This window comes from Clupea harengus, chromosome 23, assembly GCF_900700415.2.
Source record: "Clupea harengus chromosome 23, Ch_v2.0.2, whole genome shotgun sequence".
Taxonomy (NCBI): Eukaryota; Metazoa; Chordata; class Actinopteri; order Clupeiformes; family Clupeidae; genus Clupea; species Clupea harengus.
In genome coordinates this window covers 5,636,549-5,655,452 of record NC_045174.1, presented here as the reverse complement: position 1 = coordinate 5,655,452, position 18,904 = coordinate 5,636,549, and the positions used below count along the sequence as shown (strand labels likewise).

General features: G+C 45.3%; 1 protein-coding gene across 4 annotated transcripts in view; it reads left to right on the top strand.

Moving 5' to 3' along the window:
• The window catches only part of dock1 (dedicator of cytokinesis 1), a 202,891-nt gene that overhangs the window by 159,039 nt on the left and 24,948 nt on the right, over positions 1–18,904 (top strand). For all 4 annotated transcript variants that reach the window (XM_031560555.2, XM_012831059.3, XM_031560554.2 and 1 more), the window contains 9 exons: positions 956–1,014; positions 1,693–1,841; positions 3,547–3,632; positions 4,147–4,303; positions 6,419–6,459; positions 7,259–7,349; positions 11,687–11,806; positions 14,710–14,799; positions 15,308–15,412. In XM_031560555.2, the coding sequence (XP_031416415.1) occupies positions 956–1,014; positions 1,693–1,841; positions 3,547–3,632; positions 4,147–4,303; positions 6,419–6,459; positions 7,259–7,349; positions 11,687–11,806; positions 14,710–14,799; positions 15,308–15,412 (898 nt within the window). The remainder of the gene's footprint in view (positions 1–955; positions 1,015–1,692; positions 1,842–3,546; positions 3,633–4,146; positions 4,304–6,418; positions 6,460–7,258; positions 7,350–11,686; positions 11,807–14,709; positions 14,800–15,307; positions 15,413–18,904) is intronic.

Here is an 18,904-nt window from a genome sequence, read left to right as displayed (position 1 = left end):
AAATGTCAGCGCATGTTGATGGGCGCTGCGGCCGGATATTACTGAGTGGCATTAGGGAGGACGTTCAATTCCCCCAACAGATCCGCCGCTCGCCAGTCCACCCACGCCTCCGCCCTCACGCCTCCGACACGCTGCTCCTCAGCGGCCCCTCTCATTGGGGGGGGGGGGGGTTGCGTCCTCACACCACTGTATAGCAGCCTGCACTGTCAGGGCACTTCACAAACACCTCCAGCAAGTGGGCTTTCTCTGTACCACAGTCATTTGTCCCCAACCTTGACATGAGCTTTGCTCTCAACAGAGCTGGAATCATGCAGAGTAACCTGAATGAGAAGTAGCCAGACTGCTCTCCTGGCTGACTCTCTGTCTTGTGATCCCCCTTTCATTTCTCTCTCTCTCTCTCTCTTCCTCTCTCCCTCTCTCTCTCTCTCTCTCTCCCTCTCCCTCCCTCTCTCTCCTCCTGCTGTCTGTCTGTCATGTGGCAGGTGGCGTGGGCCGGCTGCTGCCCACTCTCTCTCTGTGCCTCTCTGTGTGCTCAGTAATGGAGAGATTACCCGCTGCCCTGCGCTCCTGGGAACTCATAAACTAATCCTCCTCAAACCAGATCCGCCGCCTGAATGGCAGTTAGCCCTCCCTCTCTCTCTTCCTCTCCACCTCCTTTTTACTGCCCCCTCTCTTCCTCCTCCTCCTCCTCCTCCTCCTCAAAGGTTATTTTTTCACCCTCAGAACCATTGCTATATTATCTTGTCACAGCTATTGTGACTTTGTCAGGGTTAAGTAGCCCATTATATTAACAGGTTGGTTATTTTGCTGCAATATACGTCCTTTGGGTCTGGAGGCTTTTTAATGGACTCTCTTTTGTATTTGCTTTTCACAGGATATTATATGATTCTGTACCCCTCTTTTTTTTCTCTTCTTCTCTCCCTCCCTCTCTCTTTCTCCCTTCAACCTCTCTCAGGTATCAGGACATGAGAAGGCAGATTGGCTTTGAGATAAGAGATATGTGGTATAACCTGGGTGAGTGTCAGCCGTTCTTTGGTTTCATATCTGTGTATCAACCATCTGTGAAGCGCCTTCCTTGTTTCCTCATTATGGTGTTGTTTCTGTACTCCACTTCTTCTTCATTACCCGCCTTCACAGATGCTTAATGACAATTGGTGCCTTGTGCAGAACCCCTCTTGCTCAGCAGACACACTTGGGTTTTTTTCCAGTCAGCTGTGTTCTCACCTGATTTGTCTCTTTCAAGCGGATTAAAAATGAACGGGCTAAATCTAGGTTGCGGCGCTGGTGTTAATTGGTATTATGGTGGGCGTCGAACAGCAGTGGCATCACAAAGCAGAGCGCCTGCCTGCCTGCCTGCCTGCCTGCCTGCCTGTCATGTCAGCCTGGGCAGGAAAATCAAGGGGTTGAAAAAAAATAGAGTCTGTTTTCGTCCCCTCTCTACCTTGAACAAGTCTATGCTAATTAAGAATGCTTTGCCTTTATTGGCACCACTCAAAGGCATCATGGCTCTCACTGCACTTGCGTTGGTGTGGGTGGCAGCACAAAGCACCGTCCCATGAATGTCCAAAATCACCTCCTTAGCCTCCCCCTCACCGCACACAGAGTGTGTTTGCCTCCTATCAGCCCTTGTTTGCCCTGGCCTGAAGAGCCCCTCAGTTGAGCTGTCTGATCTCTCCCACCTTGCCCCTGCAGGTCCGCACAAGATCAAGTTCATCCCGGAGATGGTGGGACCAATCCTGGAGATGACGCTGGTGCCCGAGATCGAGCTGCGCAAGGCCACCATCCCCATCTTCTTTGACATGATGCAGTGCGAGTTCCACTTCACACGCAGCTTCCAGATGGTAGGCCACACACACACACAGACACACTCTCATCACACACATTCACATCACATCACACATACTATGTACGAATATATGTATGAACATGTACGTAGGTGTCTCTAGGAAACCCTACTCCTTTATCACATAACGCTCATTAATACAATTTTCTTCATATTGAACATTAGCCAGAAATGTGTAGGTGTGAAACTAACACATACCTTCTTCCATCGCCTATAATGTAGGCTTAGAGCTTTCTGTGGAAACACTGTCTACATTCCAATCATTTCAAAGTAACTCTCATATGAGTGTACTGAAGTGTGTGCACTGGATGAGAGGGTAAACCGAGAGAGGGATAGAGAGCAGAGACAGAAAAGGAGGGAGCGAATGGGCCAGACAGGAAGAATGGGTGTAGAGTGCGCAAGAAACTAGAGTTTGCACTTTAGCTTCACAGCGCTTTCACACATACGGTGTAGAGGGACTGTAAGCACAGGCTTTCAAGGGAAGTTAACCTTGTCTTAAATTTCTGACAAAGCTGTTTTGCCGCCACCCCGGCCCTGTGGTCGTTCCCTCTGGCTGTAGTGCAGTGGCTGGAGCAGGAGGGGGCTGTGGGGATATGAAGGCTTTTTTCTGCTGAAGCTGCTGAGCTTAGCACTTCTCTTTGGAAGCGATACTGCAGGACGCCATGTTCAATCAGGTGCCTGGCCTGTGGCTCTCCCTAAAACCCCTTGCCAGTTTTCTCCATCTCTCTCTCTCTCTCTCTCTCTCTCTCTCTCTCCCCCCAGCCCCCCAGATTGTAGGGTACTCTGTTAAAGTGGTAGTCAGAGACAGAGACAGAGTCGGGGTAAGGCAGTACAGTTGTCTGTCAGGCACAAGCTTATTGAGAGTGAAGGCAACCCTCCTTTTCCCCATGGCCAAATGTGATCAATTTCACTTTAGCTTGACCCCCTTTTTACTGCGCAGGCCTTCTCTGTGTTCTCTCTCTCTATGTACCTTTGTCCCTCTGTCCCTCTCTCTCTATCTCTCTCTCTCTCTCTCTCTCTCTCTCTCTCTCTCTACGCCGCTGTCTTTGACATCCTCTCATCCTTCTCTACTCCTTTCTCTTATTGTGTTCTCTCTCTTGTGTCCTCTACTGTATAAATCAATGGCTTTGTCTGTGTAGACTGTAACTGTGGCTCACACCAACCACAGCTTGCAAATAGTTTTTTTTACAGCACAATAAACTGTATTTTTATGCAGCTGCCCTATACAAACATAGACAATATTAGGCCCATGGATCACTGTCTAGGGATGTGTGCCTTAACCCTTTAACTGTTGCAGCCACTGCCAAGATAGAAAGTGGCGAAGTGTGTGTGGGTGTGTTTTTGTGATTGTGTTTGTATGTGTGTGTGTGTGTGTGTGTGTATGTGTGTGTGTGTGTGTGAGTGAGTGAGAGAGATGTGCTTTGCACCGTTGCCTTTCTCTCTTCACCCATGGCCAATTCCATCTGGATGGAGAAGAGGGTTGAGTGTGCTGATGAACAGATTAATACAAGCTGAAAAGCACTGGGGCTGAAAAAGTGTGATTAAGAGTGGAGAGACAGACACTGGGTCACGTGCCCTCACCAGAGTGAGCGAGGGAAAGACCGAGAGCAAACGAGAGAACGAGAGAACGAGAGAGGGAGCCACCGCTAACGAAATGAAAAATCCCCCCCCTGATTATTTATGCCTGCTCTGTCTAATTACAGTTTGAGAATGAGATCATCACCAAGCTGGACCACGAGGTGGAGGGCGGCCGAGGGGACGAGCAGTACAAAGTCCTCTTTCAGAAAATGTGAGCGCTGATTACCCGCCGCCGCCGCCGCATTCATAACCCTAAATCCTCCGCGCTGCTCCGATAGCGCTAATAACGGCACACACACTCCACACAATCAGAGGCGCTAATGATGTGGAGAGGGTCCTTTCACACGCCACGCTCTCCCCCGGCTGACACGTCACTCACAGGCTCGCCACCACAATACCTCCAGCTCCCGCTCCCTTTTTCTAATTCAAGTTGCTGATGGCCTGTGTGTGGAAGTCATTATTGTGTTGATGTTGGCTCTAGAATTGAAGTGTTCGACCACAAATTAGCTTTGAGCAATGTTTCCTTTTTACATCTGACATCAATTTCAGAAAATTACGTTGTGGAGGTGGTGGTGGTGGTGGTGATAATAACATATTTGAATTCTTAGTATTGATGAATTTCTCCATACTATTCAGTGGGTAGAACTGTAAGTGCACCTAGTGTTCTGGATGTGTGACCTCTCTTGTGCTGCTCTGACCGACTGTGCTGATGTTGTGTTGGTCAGCTTGCTGGAGCACTGCAGGAAGCACAAATACCTGGCCAAGAGCGGGGAGAACTTTGTGACTCTGGTGGTGCGTCTGCTGGAGCGGCTCCTGGACTACCGGACCATCATGCACGACGAGAACAAGGAGAACCGCATGAGCTGCACCGTCAACGTCCTGGTGAGGAATGACTCAGGCACACCACATCGGCACACCGCATCGGCACACCGCATCGGCACACCGCATCGGCACACCGCATCGGCACACCGCATCGGCAGGAACTCAGTATTCAGCTAATCAGCAGAGAGATATGTGCACACTATGACTCAGGCACACCGCATCGGCACTCAATGGCACACCGCATCGGCAGGACATCAGTATTCAGCTAATCAGCAGAGAGAGATATGTGCACACTATGTTCATAAGCATACAGTATGCATGCACGGAGAGAGTTTTAATGCATTCTGAATAAGCTGCAGACCACAGCGTCACGCGTCACACTCACGACTACAGAATGCACACAAGACAGACCACAGCGTCACGCGTCACACTCACGACTACAGAATGCACACAAGCACACACTTCCTCCAGGACCACCTGAACTCACAGAACCTCCCAGCCTCATGAATACAGCCCACCTGTAAAACTGAGTCATTTGAAAATGTTAGACAAATAATGACTCCAAATTAAAGCTGAATTACCCAGGGCTCTCTCCATCAGTAATATCGGGCCTCTGCGTCTGTGCTCCGAAGCAAACCCCACCAGCAATAAAGACCAGCGCAATAACAGCACTCCCAAGCACGCCTTGCACAAAATTGATTCCAGGTTGATCCCGATAAGGGACTCCAAATAGCATTTTACACGCCATCAGACAAAGGGAGACCGGAGTCGACAGCTCCTCTCCGCTGCATTTATTAACCTGTGATCACACGGAGAGTTCATCTCCGAAGGGCCCGGCAGACACACTGACATTTCAGCAGGGAAGCTATGAAATGTCAATATCTTTGAAACAGGCCGATACTGAGCTGTGAATCCCCTGTTCAGCCCCACATCAACTCTTTTTATGAGCCCTAAATAAGCTTTTAGCACAAACCCGCCGGTTGATTGGCACACAGGACTCTTTATTTTCTTTGTTTCTTAATAGGGCTGAGAGGTATCACAATATTTCGTATCACAATATTTCGTATCACAATGTTTCATATCACAATATTTTTTACTACAACCCATGGTGTGGATTGTGATCTATGGTCCCTATTTTGAAAATTACTTACAGTAAAGCCAGGCTAGAAATTGCCAATGGATTTCTCTGTTTCCACAGTTCACACCTGAGTTTAACTGTCCTTTGTCTGCTCAACAAATTCATAATAGCCCTGCATACAATAAATAACATGACCATAAACTGGCCTAACGTTTGGAAGTATTATCTCAAATGTCAACCACCAGTATCTTGCTTTACATCTTGCTACCCAAGTTGAATTGTTCAAATTTGCTTACGCTAGAGGGGAAAGTCACTTGTCCAGTCAGCATAACCGTAGGTAAGGCTACATCATGCTACGGGTTTGTTGACGTAGCATGGATCCACATTGCTATTGCACTTCAAAGTTATGTGAAGTTTGGAAACACGAGTAGGATGATCTAAAATTACACAATCTATACGATTCACCTGAAGGAGATCAAAGATTGTGGATTGAGTATCACATTCCATCACATTGCCCACCCTTATTTATAACTGTGATGGTATGGTCATGCTAATTTCACATCAGACACAGATTTTGTGGCACAGGATCATTTTTATACTGTGATCTGTCAGTGCCATGGTGTAACATGTGGCAGTTACATTCAGGCATACACACATTTGTTTATCGTTTTTCAAATGGGTTCTGTCCCTGTGTGTTACCATACTATAAGCATAGTGCCACTAACAGCACATTTATCACACAAATTCTCCAGGAAAGCAAGTGCTAAACTACACAAAGAATTTGAAGCTTCACTTCACGGCTCTCAGAAGTGAGATATAAATACTATTGCATCTCTGATTGTATCAGAGTCCTTGCATTTCCAAAAAGTCTGCAAATGGCACCCTTTACTTTGGTATATAATAGATTTGGAGGCTCCTGCCAACTGAGAATACTGTTGCTGAAACCCACCCACCACGTTGGTTGTCTCTTATAGCCCTGTCTATATGGACACTATATTATGTCATGTTAAAATGTGCATTATGTTCCTGCCGTTTAGATTATCACAATGTACCAACCCAGCATGTCTATTAAAGGCTGTCTTCTTCTCTTCCTGCAGAACTTTTACAAGGAGATTGAGAGAGAAGAAATGTACATCAGGTAAGAACCTTTACAAAGAGATTGAGAGAGGTGTGTATCGGGTAAGAACTTTTACAAAGAGATTGAGAGAGGAGAGATGTTCTTGGGGTAAGAAGCTTTTGTTCCCCCATCCATCTCATATCCCTGCCATTTAACATTCATATATTGGATGTCTTTGTAGACGCAAGGTGCCGTCTCAGCTGAAATGTGTTTCTGTAGGTCAGCCAGTATTATTAGCTGTAGATGTGAAGAGTGTGTTTGCACAGGGCTGGGTGTATTATGTGTGTGCGGGTGGAACTCAACTGTGGAGGGCAGTGTTGGCGGGGAGGCTGAGACCAGCTCTCTCTGTTCCCATTGCCCTCTCCTATCTAGCATATCAGACGAGATCTTTACCGAACAATAAGATCTCATTTGTGCAGCTTTTATGTTTCCAGTGTTTGCAATAAAAATGCAAATCCATAGAAGACTGTTCGAGGGATTTATGGCTTCCTGGACATTTTCGTTCTATTTGTTAATCTTGTTCTACCTCTAATTTCAACTTCATTAGACTCCAGGGACGAAGCATGTAAATTGTGCTCTGATTTAACAGTCAAATATATGGGGTCTTTTGAGTGCTGTGTCTTTGATCAGTTGTTCTCCCTGTACCCATCAAAAACCCACTAGCTTTTTTTGTCAGCTAAGTAGGGCTCATTAAATAGGCTGCAGAGATGAGGGGGAAATAGCAGCTGAAGGTGACACACACTGGAAAGAGACATTGGTGGAGTCGGTTGAAGCTCAGCCCAGGTTTTTCGATAATAGTGTTTTTCTGGTCTGTCCTTAGGTACCTGTACAAGCTGTGTGACCTCCACAAAGAGTGTGACAACTACACTGAGGCCGCATACACACTGCTGCTACATGCCAAGCTACTTAAGGTATAGTCTCTCTCTCTTTTTTCTCTCTCTCTCTCTCTCTCTCTCTCCCAGCCACCCACCAACTTTTCCCCCTCTTCCCATCCCATTCTCTCTGTCTCACCTCCTATCTGCAATCCAAGTTTGTCCTTGAGTTCACTGCAAGTATGAGCATTCGTTTGTGTGTTCATACAGTGTGTGTGTGTGTGTGTGTGTGTGTGTGTGTGCGTGTGTGTGTGTGAAGCGATATCTCTCCTACGATGGAAGGGTTACACCTCTGCCAAAAGCAGCATATTAACATGCAGATATTTCTTGCCAAAAGTGTGATTCCATTGCAGTCTCACACATACGCATTATGTGTGATAACGTTGCCACCTTCCTAAAGCTTGTCTTGTCTTGTCTTGCCCCACAGTCTCCTCCTCGCCAGCTGATATTTTCCTTTCAAATCGTCACCTGCTACACATATAAAATTGCCCTGACAGGCGGATGAATTGAATCAGAAAATTGGATCACAGACACCCCTTTGGATATATTTATTTATTTATTTTAAAGCAGGTTGAAATAAGGATTATGGGTGTTGCGCTGTAGAACGCTCCAGAAAGCTCTGTGGTGGCAGCGGCAGCAAACAGAAGAGATAGGGCAGTGGTGTGCAAATAGAAGCGTTTATCAAGTGAGATGGATAGAGTCTGGCTCTCTCTCTCTCTCTCTCACCCATCCCTCCCTCTCTTCTCTCTCTGTGCTCTCTCTCACTCTCTGTTGAAGTCCTGAAGCTGGGCGGTTCGATGCATACAAAGGCAAATGGGCCGGTAGCAGTAGTGCATCCTGGGCCTGTTTAATCCTGTCTGCCAGCCGATAGCTGATGAGAGGAGCAGAGTTGCTGAGCAGCTAGGTTTTCTCTGCCTTTGTACAGGGCAGGCAATGCTAATGATCTGTGCAATTTGATCCACCTTAAGCAGGTTGACAGGGAAGTTGTGAGCTTTGGAAGTAGGAGGCCGCTTTCCCAGTGATACCAGGGTACTGAAGTGAAGCCCAGAAGTTCTAGTGCTGTGTTTGTGTGTGTGTGTGTGTGGTGTTTCTGCTGGGAGAGTGTGCTTGTTGTTCTGTGTGTGTGGTGTTTCTGCTGGGAGAGTGTGCTTGTTGTTCTGTGTGTGTGTGTGCTTGTGGTGTTTCTGCTGAGAGAGTGTACTTGTTGTTCTGTGTGTGTGGTGTTTCTGCTGGGAGAGTGTGCTTGTTGTTCTGTGTGTGTGTGTGTGTGTGTGTGTGTGTGTGGTGGTGTTTCTGCTGGGAGGGTGTGCTTGTTGTTCTGTGTGTGTGGTGTTTCTGCTGGGAGAGTGTACTTGTTGTTCTGTGTGTGTGGTGTTTCTGCTGGGAGAGTGTACTTGTTGTTCTGTGTGTGTGGTGTTTCTGCTGGGAGAGTGTGCTTGTTGTTCTGTGTGTGTGTGTGTGTGTGGTGGTGTTTCTGCTGGGAGAGTGTGCTTGTTGTTCTCTGTGTGTGTGGTGTTTCTGCTAAGAGAGTGTGCTTGTTGTTCTGTGTGTGTGTGTGTGTGGTGGTGTTTCTGCTGGGAGGGTGTGCTTGTTGTTCTGTGTGTTGCTATGTATTTGTGGTCTTTGCAGGGCGGCAGACAAAAAAAAGTCCTTAGGATTTAAGAGCCAAAATGTACATCTGTAAAGTCAGGTGTCAGGCATTTTGTAGCATTTCATTCTCATATTTGAAACCCCTGCTGTACGTCCACAGCTCTGTCAATCCTGATATTTGTGTTCGCCACAGTGCCATGAAAATACCATTAGAATAAAACTACTTTTGGGTTGGAACTTTGACTCAATATTTTCTCAAAAGGCAAAAAAATGCTATTTGCTTCAAATGTTTTTTTGAGTAAGTACAAAGAACCATTTTACAAATATAAAAATATCAAGGATGTTACTATTACTCCTTTTATTGTAAAAACAAATTGTGACAAAAAGCCATTCACAAATGAAAGACAATTTGAATGCAGATAAACCTAAATGAATAGTTTTGCTGATAATCCTGTAATAATCATGTTGTGTATCTAATTGTTCAGTACATTGTTTTGTGCTTTGTTCTGGATGGAAAGGGTGATAATGTCACTAAGGATGTCTGAAACTATGGCCTCAAATACCGCTCATCACAGAAATGTTCTGGGGTGAGCAGTTTTTTGCCTGGATGTTCAGAAATGAGTAGAAATTGCAACACACCCTGCCTAATATAAGATGATCACATAATGAAGTGGATATCCTTATTAGTGGCTAGATAAAGAACCACTGCATAATATAAGATGATCACATAATGACGTGGATATCCTTGGAAGTGGCTAGATACAGAAACCCTGTTCTGTTGGGAAATGCATGTATTATTTAACCAATATCTGCTGTGCTGTTGAGAAAAGGATGAAAATGGTTATGATATTTAGTGGATGTTTTTGTCCAAAGTGATCTACAAAAATCCAGTATGAACAACAACCAAAGCGTTCGGCCCATTATGCCCAATTTGTTGCACCTCTAACAGGTGGTGTGAGAGTCAAACCTTTCTTTGGTAGGGCGACGAGTCGGCATCCACGTAATTGCATAGGTTACGTTATGGAACAGCTGCGGCGCAATCACATTCCCATTTTCTAGTGGAAATGCATCTCTGGTTATTACATTGTGGAGACAGACTTGCTTGTCATATAGGCCTTTATTTAGGTCTCCCTCCCCCCCCCCCCCCCCCCCCCCCCCCCCAAGTTCCAACCCTTCTCCAATGCCTTGAGTTGATGAGATTCCATGCCTATACTGTGGTCCAAAAGCAGCTGCTCCCTCCCCTCCTTTATGAAGAACGTTGGGCAATCATTCTTCATGTTTTCATTCTCCGCCAGGGGTTTTCTGACATGCATATGCCATCCTTCTTTATACCGTCACAGTCTTTAATGGAATCTTTTTTTCAAATATGCCATTTTCTGAACACTCAAGAAATATGCTTCTCGCTCTCTTTCCCTCTCTCCCTCTCACTCTTTTCAGTAGTGCTGTGTAACTCACATCCTTAGTGAAGGAGAAAGTGTCATTATATTTGTTTACCCTTTTCAGGTTTTAATGCCAGGAATCTGGCATAGAGGTGCAGCATTCAGCATAAATTTTGTTCCAAAAATACAAGGACAAGAGTTGATTATACTTTAGAATTACAGTGAACTTTTTTGCGTACGTTAGGATTTTTTTCACACAGACTCTGCCTTGACAGATGACGCTCTGAGAGAGGGAGAGAGAGAGAGGATGTGTGATTGTGTGCATTGGCATAGCTTTGAGTAAAGCTGTTGCACTAGTTTGTGCTCAGGCTTTGTTTGTTTTCCCTTAATGGTTCTCAATTAGCTTATTGATAATGAAAGTGGCTGAGGCACTAAGCCGTCCTCCATAGCAACACTCACAGATCTACCATGCCTCTGCTGCATCTTAAACCCCCCGTGCACTCTATCCTGATGGATGTGGGGATTACGGAAGTCTAAGAGCGACTGGATGACGTAAGCACTGAAAAGTCAGTCAAGCACTAATTGCCTTCCAGCTCGTGCATCATCAAGCAGGAATGTTCTTCTCTGTTGTTGCCAAGATGTCTCTTTCTTCCACGTGATCCTCAGTCCCAGGGAAGCTCACCCCTACAGTGGCACTAAACAACACAGAGGGCTAATTACGCTCTTGTGGTGTGGGGCCTGCAGCTGGAGCCAATGGGCCTTAGCGTCTGATGCTCAGCTAGGTGTGTCCAGCCAATGGGGTGACTTATTAGGGCCTCAGCAGGGCATGGAGGACCAAGTGACAGCGCAACAGTGCAGCGGCCTTTTCTAATCTTTTCAGTTGTTCTCCCTTTATTCTCAGGTGTTTACGGAATCAAACAGAATCTGTAATGAATATTAGGAAGCAGCCCTGCATAAATCAATGTTATCTGATGCCGGCTTGTTGCACTTGCATGAGTAACGCCTCGCAGCCTCGCTGCCTCACCTCGCCTCAGCTCGCCTTCACTGGAGATGCTGCCAATATTCTCAGCTAGTAACAGTGCTCTCCAGAGGGGAAATTTGTGCCCTGCTCAACAGAAATCATCTGTGTGTGTGTGTATGTGTGTCTGTGTGGTGTGTGTTTTTGTTTCTCTATGTGCATGTGAGCGTGTGTATTTTTTCTTCACTTGAGTATATGTTTACTAGGTGTTAATAAAAGATGCTTGAGAACATGACGCATGCGTGTATGTAGTGAAGGAGCGGTCATTCAATGCTGAGGGTTGATAATGCAGTCCCCTGCTGTTTACTGTTGTTTGTTTGTTTGTTTGTTTGTTGATTGATTGTGCTCTGTTTAATGTTTATTCTCTGTGATGTGTTTACTCTTTGTAGTGGTCCGAGGATCCCTGCGCTGCCCATCTCACCCAGAGGGAGGGCTACCAGGCCACCACACAGGGCCAGCTCAAAGACCAGCTCTACCAGGAGACCATCAACTACTTTGACAAGGGCAAGGTGAGGATTCCACTGGCTGCTCTTCAGTCATTGAGCATATCATTAAGAGAGGGGTACATGCTGCCTATATTCAGAATGTGTAATGCACTCTCCCCAACTCAGAATCAGAATAGTATTTATTGCCAAGTAGGTTTACACCTACCTGGAATTTGTTCTGGTGTATAGGTGCATACAGTGAACATAAAACAAACACAATAAGTACTACACAAACACAATAAGTACTACAATACAAAAAGCAGGGCAGGAGTGCAAAAGTGGATGTGCAATGTGCAGTGTAGTGTGTGTTAACATAACACAGGCTTGAGGTGTGGGGGCGGGATAAGTGTCCACGTCAGGTGGGGGTCCCGGGCCTTGATAATAAGGCCAACGGCAGCCGGGAAGAAGCTGGTTTTGTGGCGTGAGGTTTTGGTCCTGATGAACTCAGGGCCCAACTACAATATTTCCCCTAGTTTCTCTAGGAGAGGTGGGCACGATTTGTCCCTGTATGTTGGGCAGGGTTCAGTTTACCCAATCTGTTCCTAATGATCGGGGCTGGGAAGGATTTGGATATAACTGATCTTGGCAAAGCTTTGATTGAGCAAAGTAATGCACACCTGTCAGGCTGGTGCGAGTTGAGTGAATTTCTAAACAGGCACGGTGGAGGGCTGCTATGACAGCCACAGTGGAGGCCCTTTAATCCTGGCTGGCAGGAGATGGCTGATGAGAGGACAGAAATGCTGAGCAGCAGGTTTTTTTTTTCCTAATGCCCATCCTCTTCACCTTGTACAGAACAGGCAATGCAAATGATCTCTTGATTCTGTTGCCCCCTTAAAGGGGTGATGCAGCTGACCTGAATGGCAAAGAGCTGGCTGTGGGGAGAGGAGGGTAGATGTGGGACTGTGCGGCAGGTTTTCTTCCAGCCGCTCTCTAAAGCCTTTGGGTCCCTGTGGTTGGCAGGTCAGGATACAGCAGAGGGCTGCGACAAGGCTGCAGATGACCCACTCTGTTGTAGGGCTGCAACAATTAATCGATGTATTTGACTAAAATCAACTATAAAAATATAGTTGCCAACCAAACTGTAATAGTCTATTAGTTAGTGACGTCACTAACCACATTGTTGCACCCATTAACTAGCTCATTAGCTCACTTTGTAGATCTATGGATTAGCTGGAGTTCATCAATTAGCTGTAATGAGATGGCGGGGGGGTAATATCAGCATGATCGAAAACATTTAAATGTAATTTAATTTAAATTTAATCAAACCCTGGCTTCTGCTAGAAGGGTCGTCAATTGCATTGCCAGGGCTGAGCTGGAGACACAGTATGGAGATTCAGTATGGAGATTCAGTATGCTCAATCGCCATAAAGCGGCAAAAGCGAGGGCCACAGATGACCGTCGGCCTTGTGCGTTACAGACTATGGTAACGCAGGTACAAACGACTAGTGTTGTCACAGATGCTGAATGTAAATCTTGCTATTATACTATTCCTCACTTTGTGTGCAATGACTTGAAATTTGGTTTGACAATTTGTTTTAATCCTTTTAATAAATGCATCAGTTATAGTATTAATGTATTGAATAAAATGTCCTATGAATTGTTTATAACATCCAGTTATTAAAAAAGTATGGTTAGTGCATGAACCTTGAATCTTGAAATATCTAAATTAAACAGGATTTATTTTTCAAACTAAACAAATGAATCGAAAGAAATAATCGACAGATGAATTGCTTATCAACATAGTCGTTAGTTGCAGCCCTGCTCTGTTGAGGAGCAGTCACTCACTACTCCTGTCAAGGACAGCACTACAAAAGGGATTCCAAGTCCAGGGTGGTTTTATCTTGCTTTCTGATCACTATCTTTGTTCTTTCTTTATTGACTTTCTGTGTTTGCCTGTGTCTTTATTTCTTTCTCTGTCTTTCTTTTGGTTGTGCTATGAGTCTCCTTTTATCTTTGTTTATCCATTTGTGTCTGCATATCTTCTCTGTGTCTGCATATCTCTTTGCTTGTCTTTCGGTCTGCATTGGTGTAGAAAATAGGAAAACTATACACTCACGGCAATTTAAAAAGGCTGTCGATGCTTCAAACGGAAGCCTCAGCCAGCGTTTGGTCAATGTTTGGAAAGCGTCCCTCTTCAGTAGCCGTCAGCCTTGAGGGAGGAGTGCAGATGGCAGCCAGTGACCCCTCTCACTCTCGAGACCTAACCCCACAGCTGAGCCAGAGCTGCAGCCTTCTTCAGCTCAGTCCACTAGTGCCTACCCTAGAGGCCATTCTCTCAGTCAGCTCATCAGAAAAAAAGCCATTTGTCCTCTTCTAAACCCACCTTAAATGGCAGATATTAATTGCACTTAGAATATGAGGCATTGAATCGCCACGTGACTCAATCACTTGTACTGAAATGCAACTGGCAGTGTAACAGAGCAGTGTTAAGCATAAGGTGTAATTCACATGTCTAGCTTTAAATTTATCTCTGAGGCGGCAAACCCCCTCCTGCCATTGGGTGCCATTAAAGTTGACTGGGTTCCTTGTCATATGTAAGTCATTGGAGGGCGTTCTGCCTGGTCAGCTGTAGTGTGCTGTGGCTGTTCTCGGGAGCTTGTCTCCCAAGGTGACTGATGCCTGGCCTCTCTCTGCTGAGGTGTCTCCTGTTTCACTGCACTGATCATACATTTGTCTTCTCTCCTGAAGCACCACTCTTTTTTTTCTGGTCATTAAAAGAAAAAGGGTGTCGCCACCTGGGATTATGTGAAATGTTTGCCTCGTGTAGCTTTGAGTCGCAGGGCTTTTGTGCCTGATACTGGCTATAAAAACTAATTTGAAGAGCCTTTTTGTGAGTTTTCAGCAAGAACAGTAAAGCTGGGGAAAAGCAGTGCTTTCCAGTGCATCTCAGGCTTGTCATACTGATGTTGTTGTGTGTGGCGTTTCAGATGTGGGAGGAGGCCATCATCCTGGGGAAGGAGCTCTCTGAGCAGTACGAAAATGAAATGTTTGACTTTGAGCAGCTCAGTGCGTTGTTGGTAAGTGCATTTATTTCTGTTCTTTGAAGTCAAACTGTGTGAAGTGGAAATTAAAGAAAATGTGATGTTGAAAAACGGAAAATCTGTCAAAGTGTCACTATTGTTCTCATTGCGTGAATGTGAAGCAAATATGGAGAGTGGGGGCTGCCCAATCCTACTCCTGGATCCAATCAATTCTTTTAATTAGTCAGTTCTGTGCTAAAGGAGATCGAAAGCTCATGAATGCCTCTGCTCTCTAGGAGGAGGATAGGACTAATCCTGTTCTCTAGGCTTTACTGCTTTTTCTGTTTTCCATACTTCACTAGTCAAGTTTGAATTTTTAACGAAAATCACATGAAGTGGTTGTCATCACCATTTTCCTCAGTGAAGCTGCCCCTCGACATGGACTCAAGCTTATCGTTTCGACTTAAGTTTGTACACCAACATAACATGGCATTCCAAACCTGGGGTGCGACCACCACACAGATACTTCCATTATAGATGCATGTTTTTTTTTTCTTCTCCGCAGCGCAAGCAAGCTCAGTTCTACGAGAACATAGTCAAGGTGATCCGACCAAAGCCTGACTACTTTGCTGTGGGCTACCATGGCCAGGGATTCCCCTCGTTTCTCAGGGTAAGTGAAACCCGTCACTGCTGCTCCTGCTGAGAACCACACAGGTCAATTCACCCACATAGAAGAGCAACTTAGTAACAAGCTATCTTCAGGTCGGCCCGTGCCTCGAACCCTCCCTGGCCCTACACGTCAATATCTGAGTGTGGTTTCCCCTTGTCTTGCGCTACTCTGCTGGGAAGCAGAAGGCAAACATTGTGCAGGAACACTCTTCATTCTCTTAATACTCTTTCTTTCCCCTCCTCACCTCTGCTCCAAAAAAAGAAGAAATGATCTGAGAATCTCAAACAGCCGTCTCGCTACAGTGAGCCAGTACTCTGGCAGCCTAGAAGGGTGCCCTTCACTGAGAGAGGCAGGCATTTGGCTCAAGTGGAGGTGTGAACATTGCAGGAGGGAAAAAAATACATAAATGATGTTTAATCAATGGGGCCAGGTTAAAGGCGGCTGGCTGTAGCCTCTGGTGGTGTGATGGTTTAATTTGTTGCCCATGCATTAGCCAGGGATGACCTGCAGGCCTTTATAGAAACGCAAGCCATCAGAAGAGCCAAGGGGTTTATAGATACATAAATGCTGTTGGGTCTGTTTTTTTTTTTTTTTTTGCAGGCACTTGTGAGCTAATGGACTCTTTGCTGATGACCTATCCTGAGTCTCCTGTTAAAAAATCCATTGTCATTTGCTCAATACCGTAATTTCCAAGCTATAAATGGCGCCGTATATAAACCGCATTTTAAAAAGCAAAACCATGTATTGACTGCCCCCATATAATATCATCGTATCATGTAAAACAAAATGCTATGCGGTTGTGGTGCGAGCGCTACTAGCATTTAAAAATTGTTGTATGAAGTAGGAATGGGCCTTTCAAGCAGAGACGTTATAAGGGACCAAACACTCCCTCCTCCCCTCTCTGCATGCACCCTGTTTTCACATTTGAGTTCCAGACAGCGTCCAGAGAATCAGGTCTGGAGTTGCCCTTTCCTTATAGCACACAACAGTTTCAAAAGCATTCTCACCTACTGGATGGAGATACAAAACCATTGACGCTATTTGCTTATGAGCGCTCATGGCTTGTGGTTACCAGGCTGCAGAACTAAACACCTAGGCTAGTCCAAATGGGAAAGCTGTTTTTTTAAACGTAGCTGACTACCAGTAGCAAGTTTACAATTGTGAACATTTTCTTGCTAGCTTAATAACAATAGGTAGATAGCTACCCTGCTAACGAGTCACATTCGAGTTCATGAATAATTGTAGCTGTTCTGTTTAGCTAGCTAGCTAGTAACTGTAACTGGACATTTGCGTTCATAGTATTATTAATTATTATTATTATTAATTAAGGTACTACAAGAACATATGAATCAACAATGTAATGGTGACTGTAGGCTGACGGGCTCACCTCACATCTGTAGTATGTTTTAGAGCTGTCTATCCTCTGATAGTGCTGGACTTTTCACATGCATCCCCATATATATACACACTCCTCCACTGTGCTGCCTGGGGAAGTTTGCGAAGCCTCATTCACATGCAGTTCTATCCTAAATCTATCCATCAGCCACTGTGACACTTCTGATAATCTTCATGGATATTAATAAAAGAGTTTTTGATGAGAGATGGCCCCAGAGTTACAGCTTCTAAATGCATATCAGTCTGCCTCTATTCCTTACCGTTAGCTAGACTTCAAAGGGGACAAAGCTAATAGAGCACAAGTCTTCTGGGTGGCCTATCCTCTGTGAGTGTCTGGATGTGTTGCCATGGCACCTGGCGGGGGTGGTCTACGGCAGAGTTGCTGTGGAGATGAAGACTCCACACCCCCTGCAGTCCACGGAAATCTTTCCAAATGTGGTTTGTATTTTGGAACCCCCTGCAACAATGGATTAATGGATGGTGGCTTATCTCTGCTCTCTCTCCACCCACTGCCTCCTTCCCCCTCTCTCCCCTGGCCAGTGGAGGTGGAGCTGCTCACCTGTGCTAAAGATTTGGAGGAGATGAATGGCCTTCTCCTGCACAGTCAAGTAAATAAGTGAGCTCTGATAAGGGTCAGCTTAGTTGCTGCTCCAGAGTATCTGGGTTTGTGTGTGTGTGTGTGTGTGTGTGTGTGTGTGTGTGTGTGTGTGTGTGTGTGTGTGTGTGTGTGTGAGAGAGAGAGAGAGGATGGCCCTGTATAGCTCCTTATTTATTCTCTGTATTAGGACATTTCATAGTGCAGCACTTCATGAAACTTCCTCATCATAAGTAGTAGTCTGGCCTGTATGCTCTAGAGGCTTCACAGATGCTGAGGTGTTGAAATGGGTTAACACCAGATTTAGTTATCTATTATGAAGCCCCACCACACTTACCAACCTCAGGTAATAAAGAGATACTAGGGCTGAATAATCCCCAAGCACGGGCACTTGCAACTAACTACCAAACAGGACGCCAGTGGCTAAATAATGCAGGCCAAGATTTGCAGTGACCCCCCCCCCCCCAGCAGGCAATAGAGTCATTAATAGTGGGAAGGATTACACCGCTCTCCAGCCTCGTCCTTTTATTTGATCAGCGTCTCTAAATTAAGAGGGCCTCGTCATAAATGCTTTTTGCTGGTGATGAATTGCATAATTATATATCCTCTGCATACATCTCCGCCTGGGCAGTCCGACGCCAAATTCATTTCCACTCTCCAAATTTAGATAAATGCTGTGAGAAGTGGTTTTATTTGTGCTCTCATACTGCTAGTTGTGTGTGCGGTTATCGCCCCCCCTGTCAGGGATAATAGTAAATCGTATTTAGAAATCAATAGCTCTGATAAAGGCACTTGTTTCTCCCCCTCTGAGAATTGATTTTGTGCAATGGGGCTTAATGCAGATGCTTATGATGTATTACTTGCTAATGTAGGCAAACAGCAGGATATTTTAAATAGTATATTATATTAAATACCAAACTGTAGCTCTTAATCTGCCAGCTCCGTGCCCTCAGGGGTTTCAAATAGAGATGGGCTGAAATTATAGACTAGAAGGGTGCACAGTGCAAATCAAAAGGTGATACTGTATTTGATTTAATTTGTGTTCCACACAAGTGTGTTATAACACACCTTTATTTACTAACCAGCAATAGACTGGCTGCTGTACAACACAGACATTTCCTGGGCATGGAGTATTTCTGTTCTTGTCAAATGTAGAAGGAGTAATGTTTGGGGTAGTTGATAATGGCTATATTCAAATAGTTTTTTATACCATCCTCTATGTGATAAAATGTCAGAAAGTTGTGTCCTGTTGAGTTGAGTTCTCTATCGAAGATGCGGCATAAAGCTGTAAGAAACTACACATACATCTGGCTGGCTGTGTTGAGAGCACCATTCTGTTCTGCTTGTCTTGTTTAGCTGCTGCAGAAACGAAAACAACAGCTCTCTCCAGGAAGGAAGATGTCGCTTGAAATAGGTGCTTAGCACAAATGTGGATCCGTCTTGTTTCCCCTGCCCTGTAGAGTTGAAAGGAGTAGGACTGAGAGGAAGGGAAGTCAGGAAAC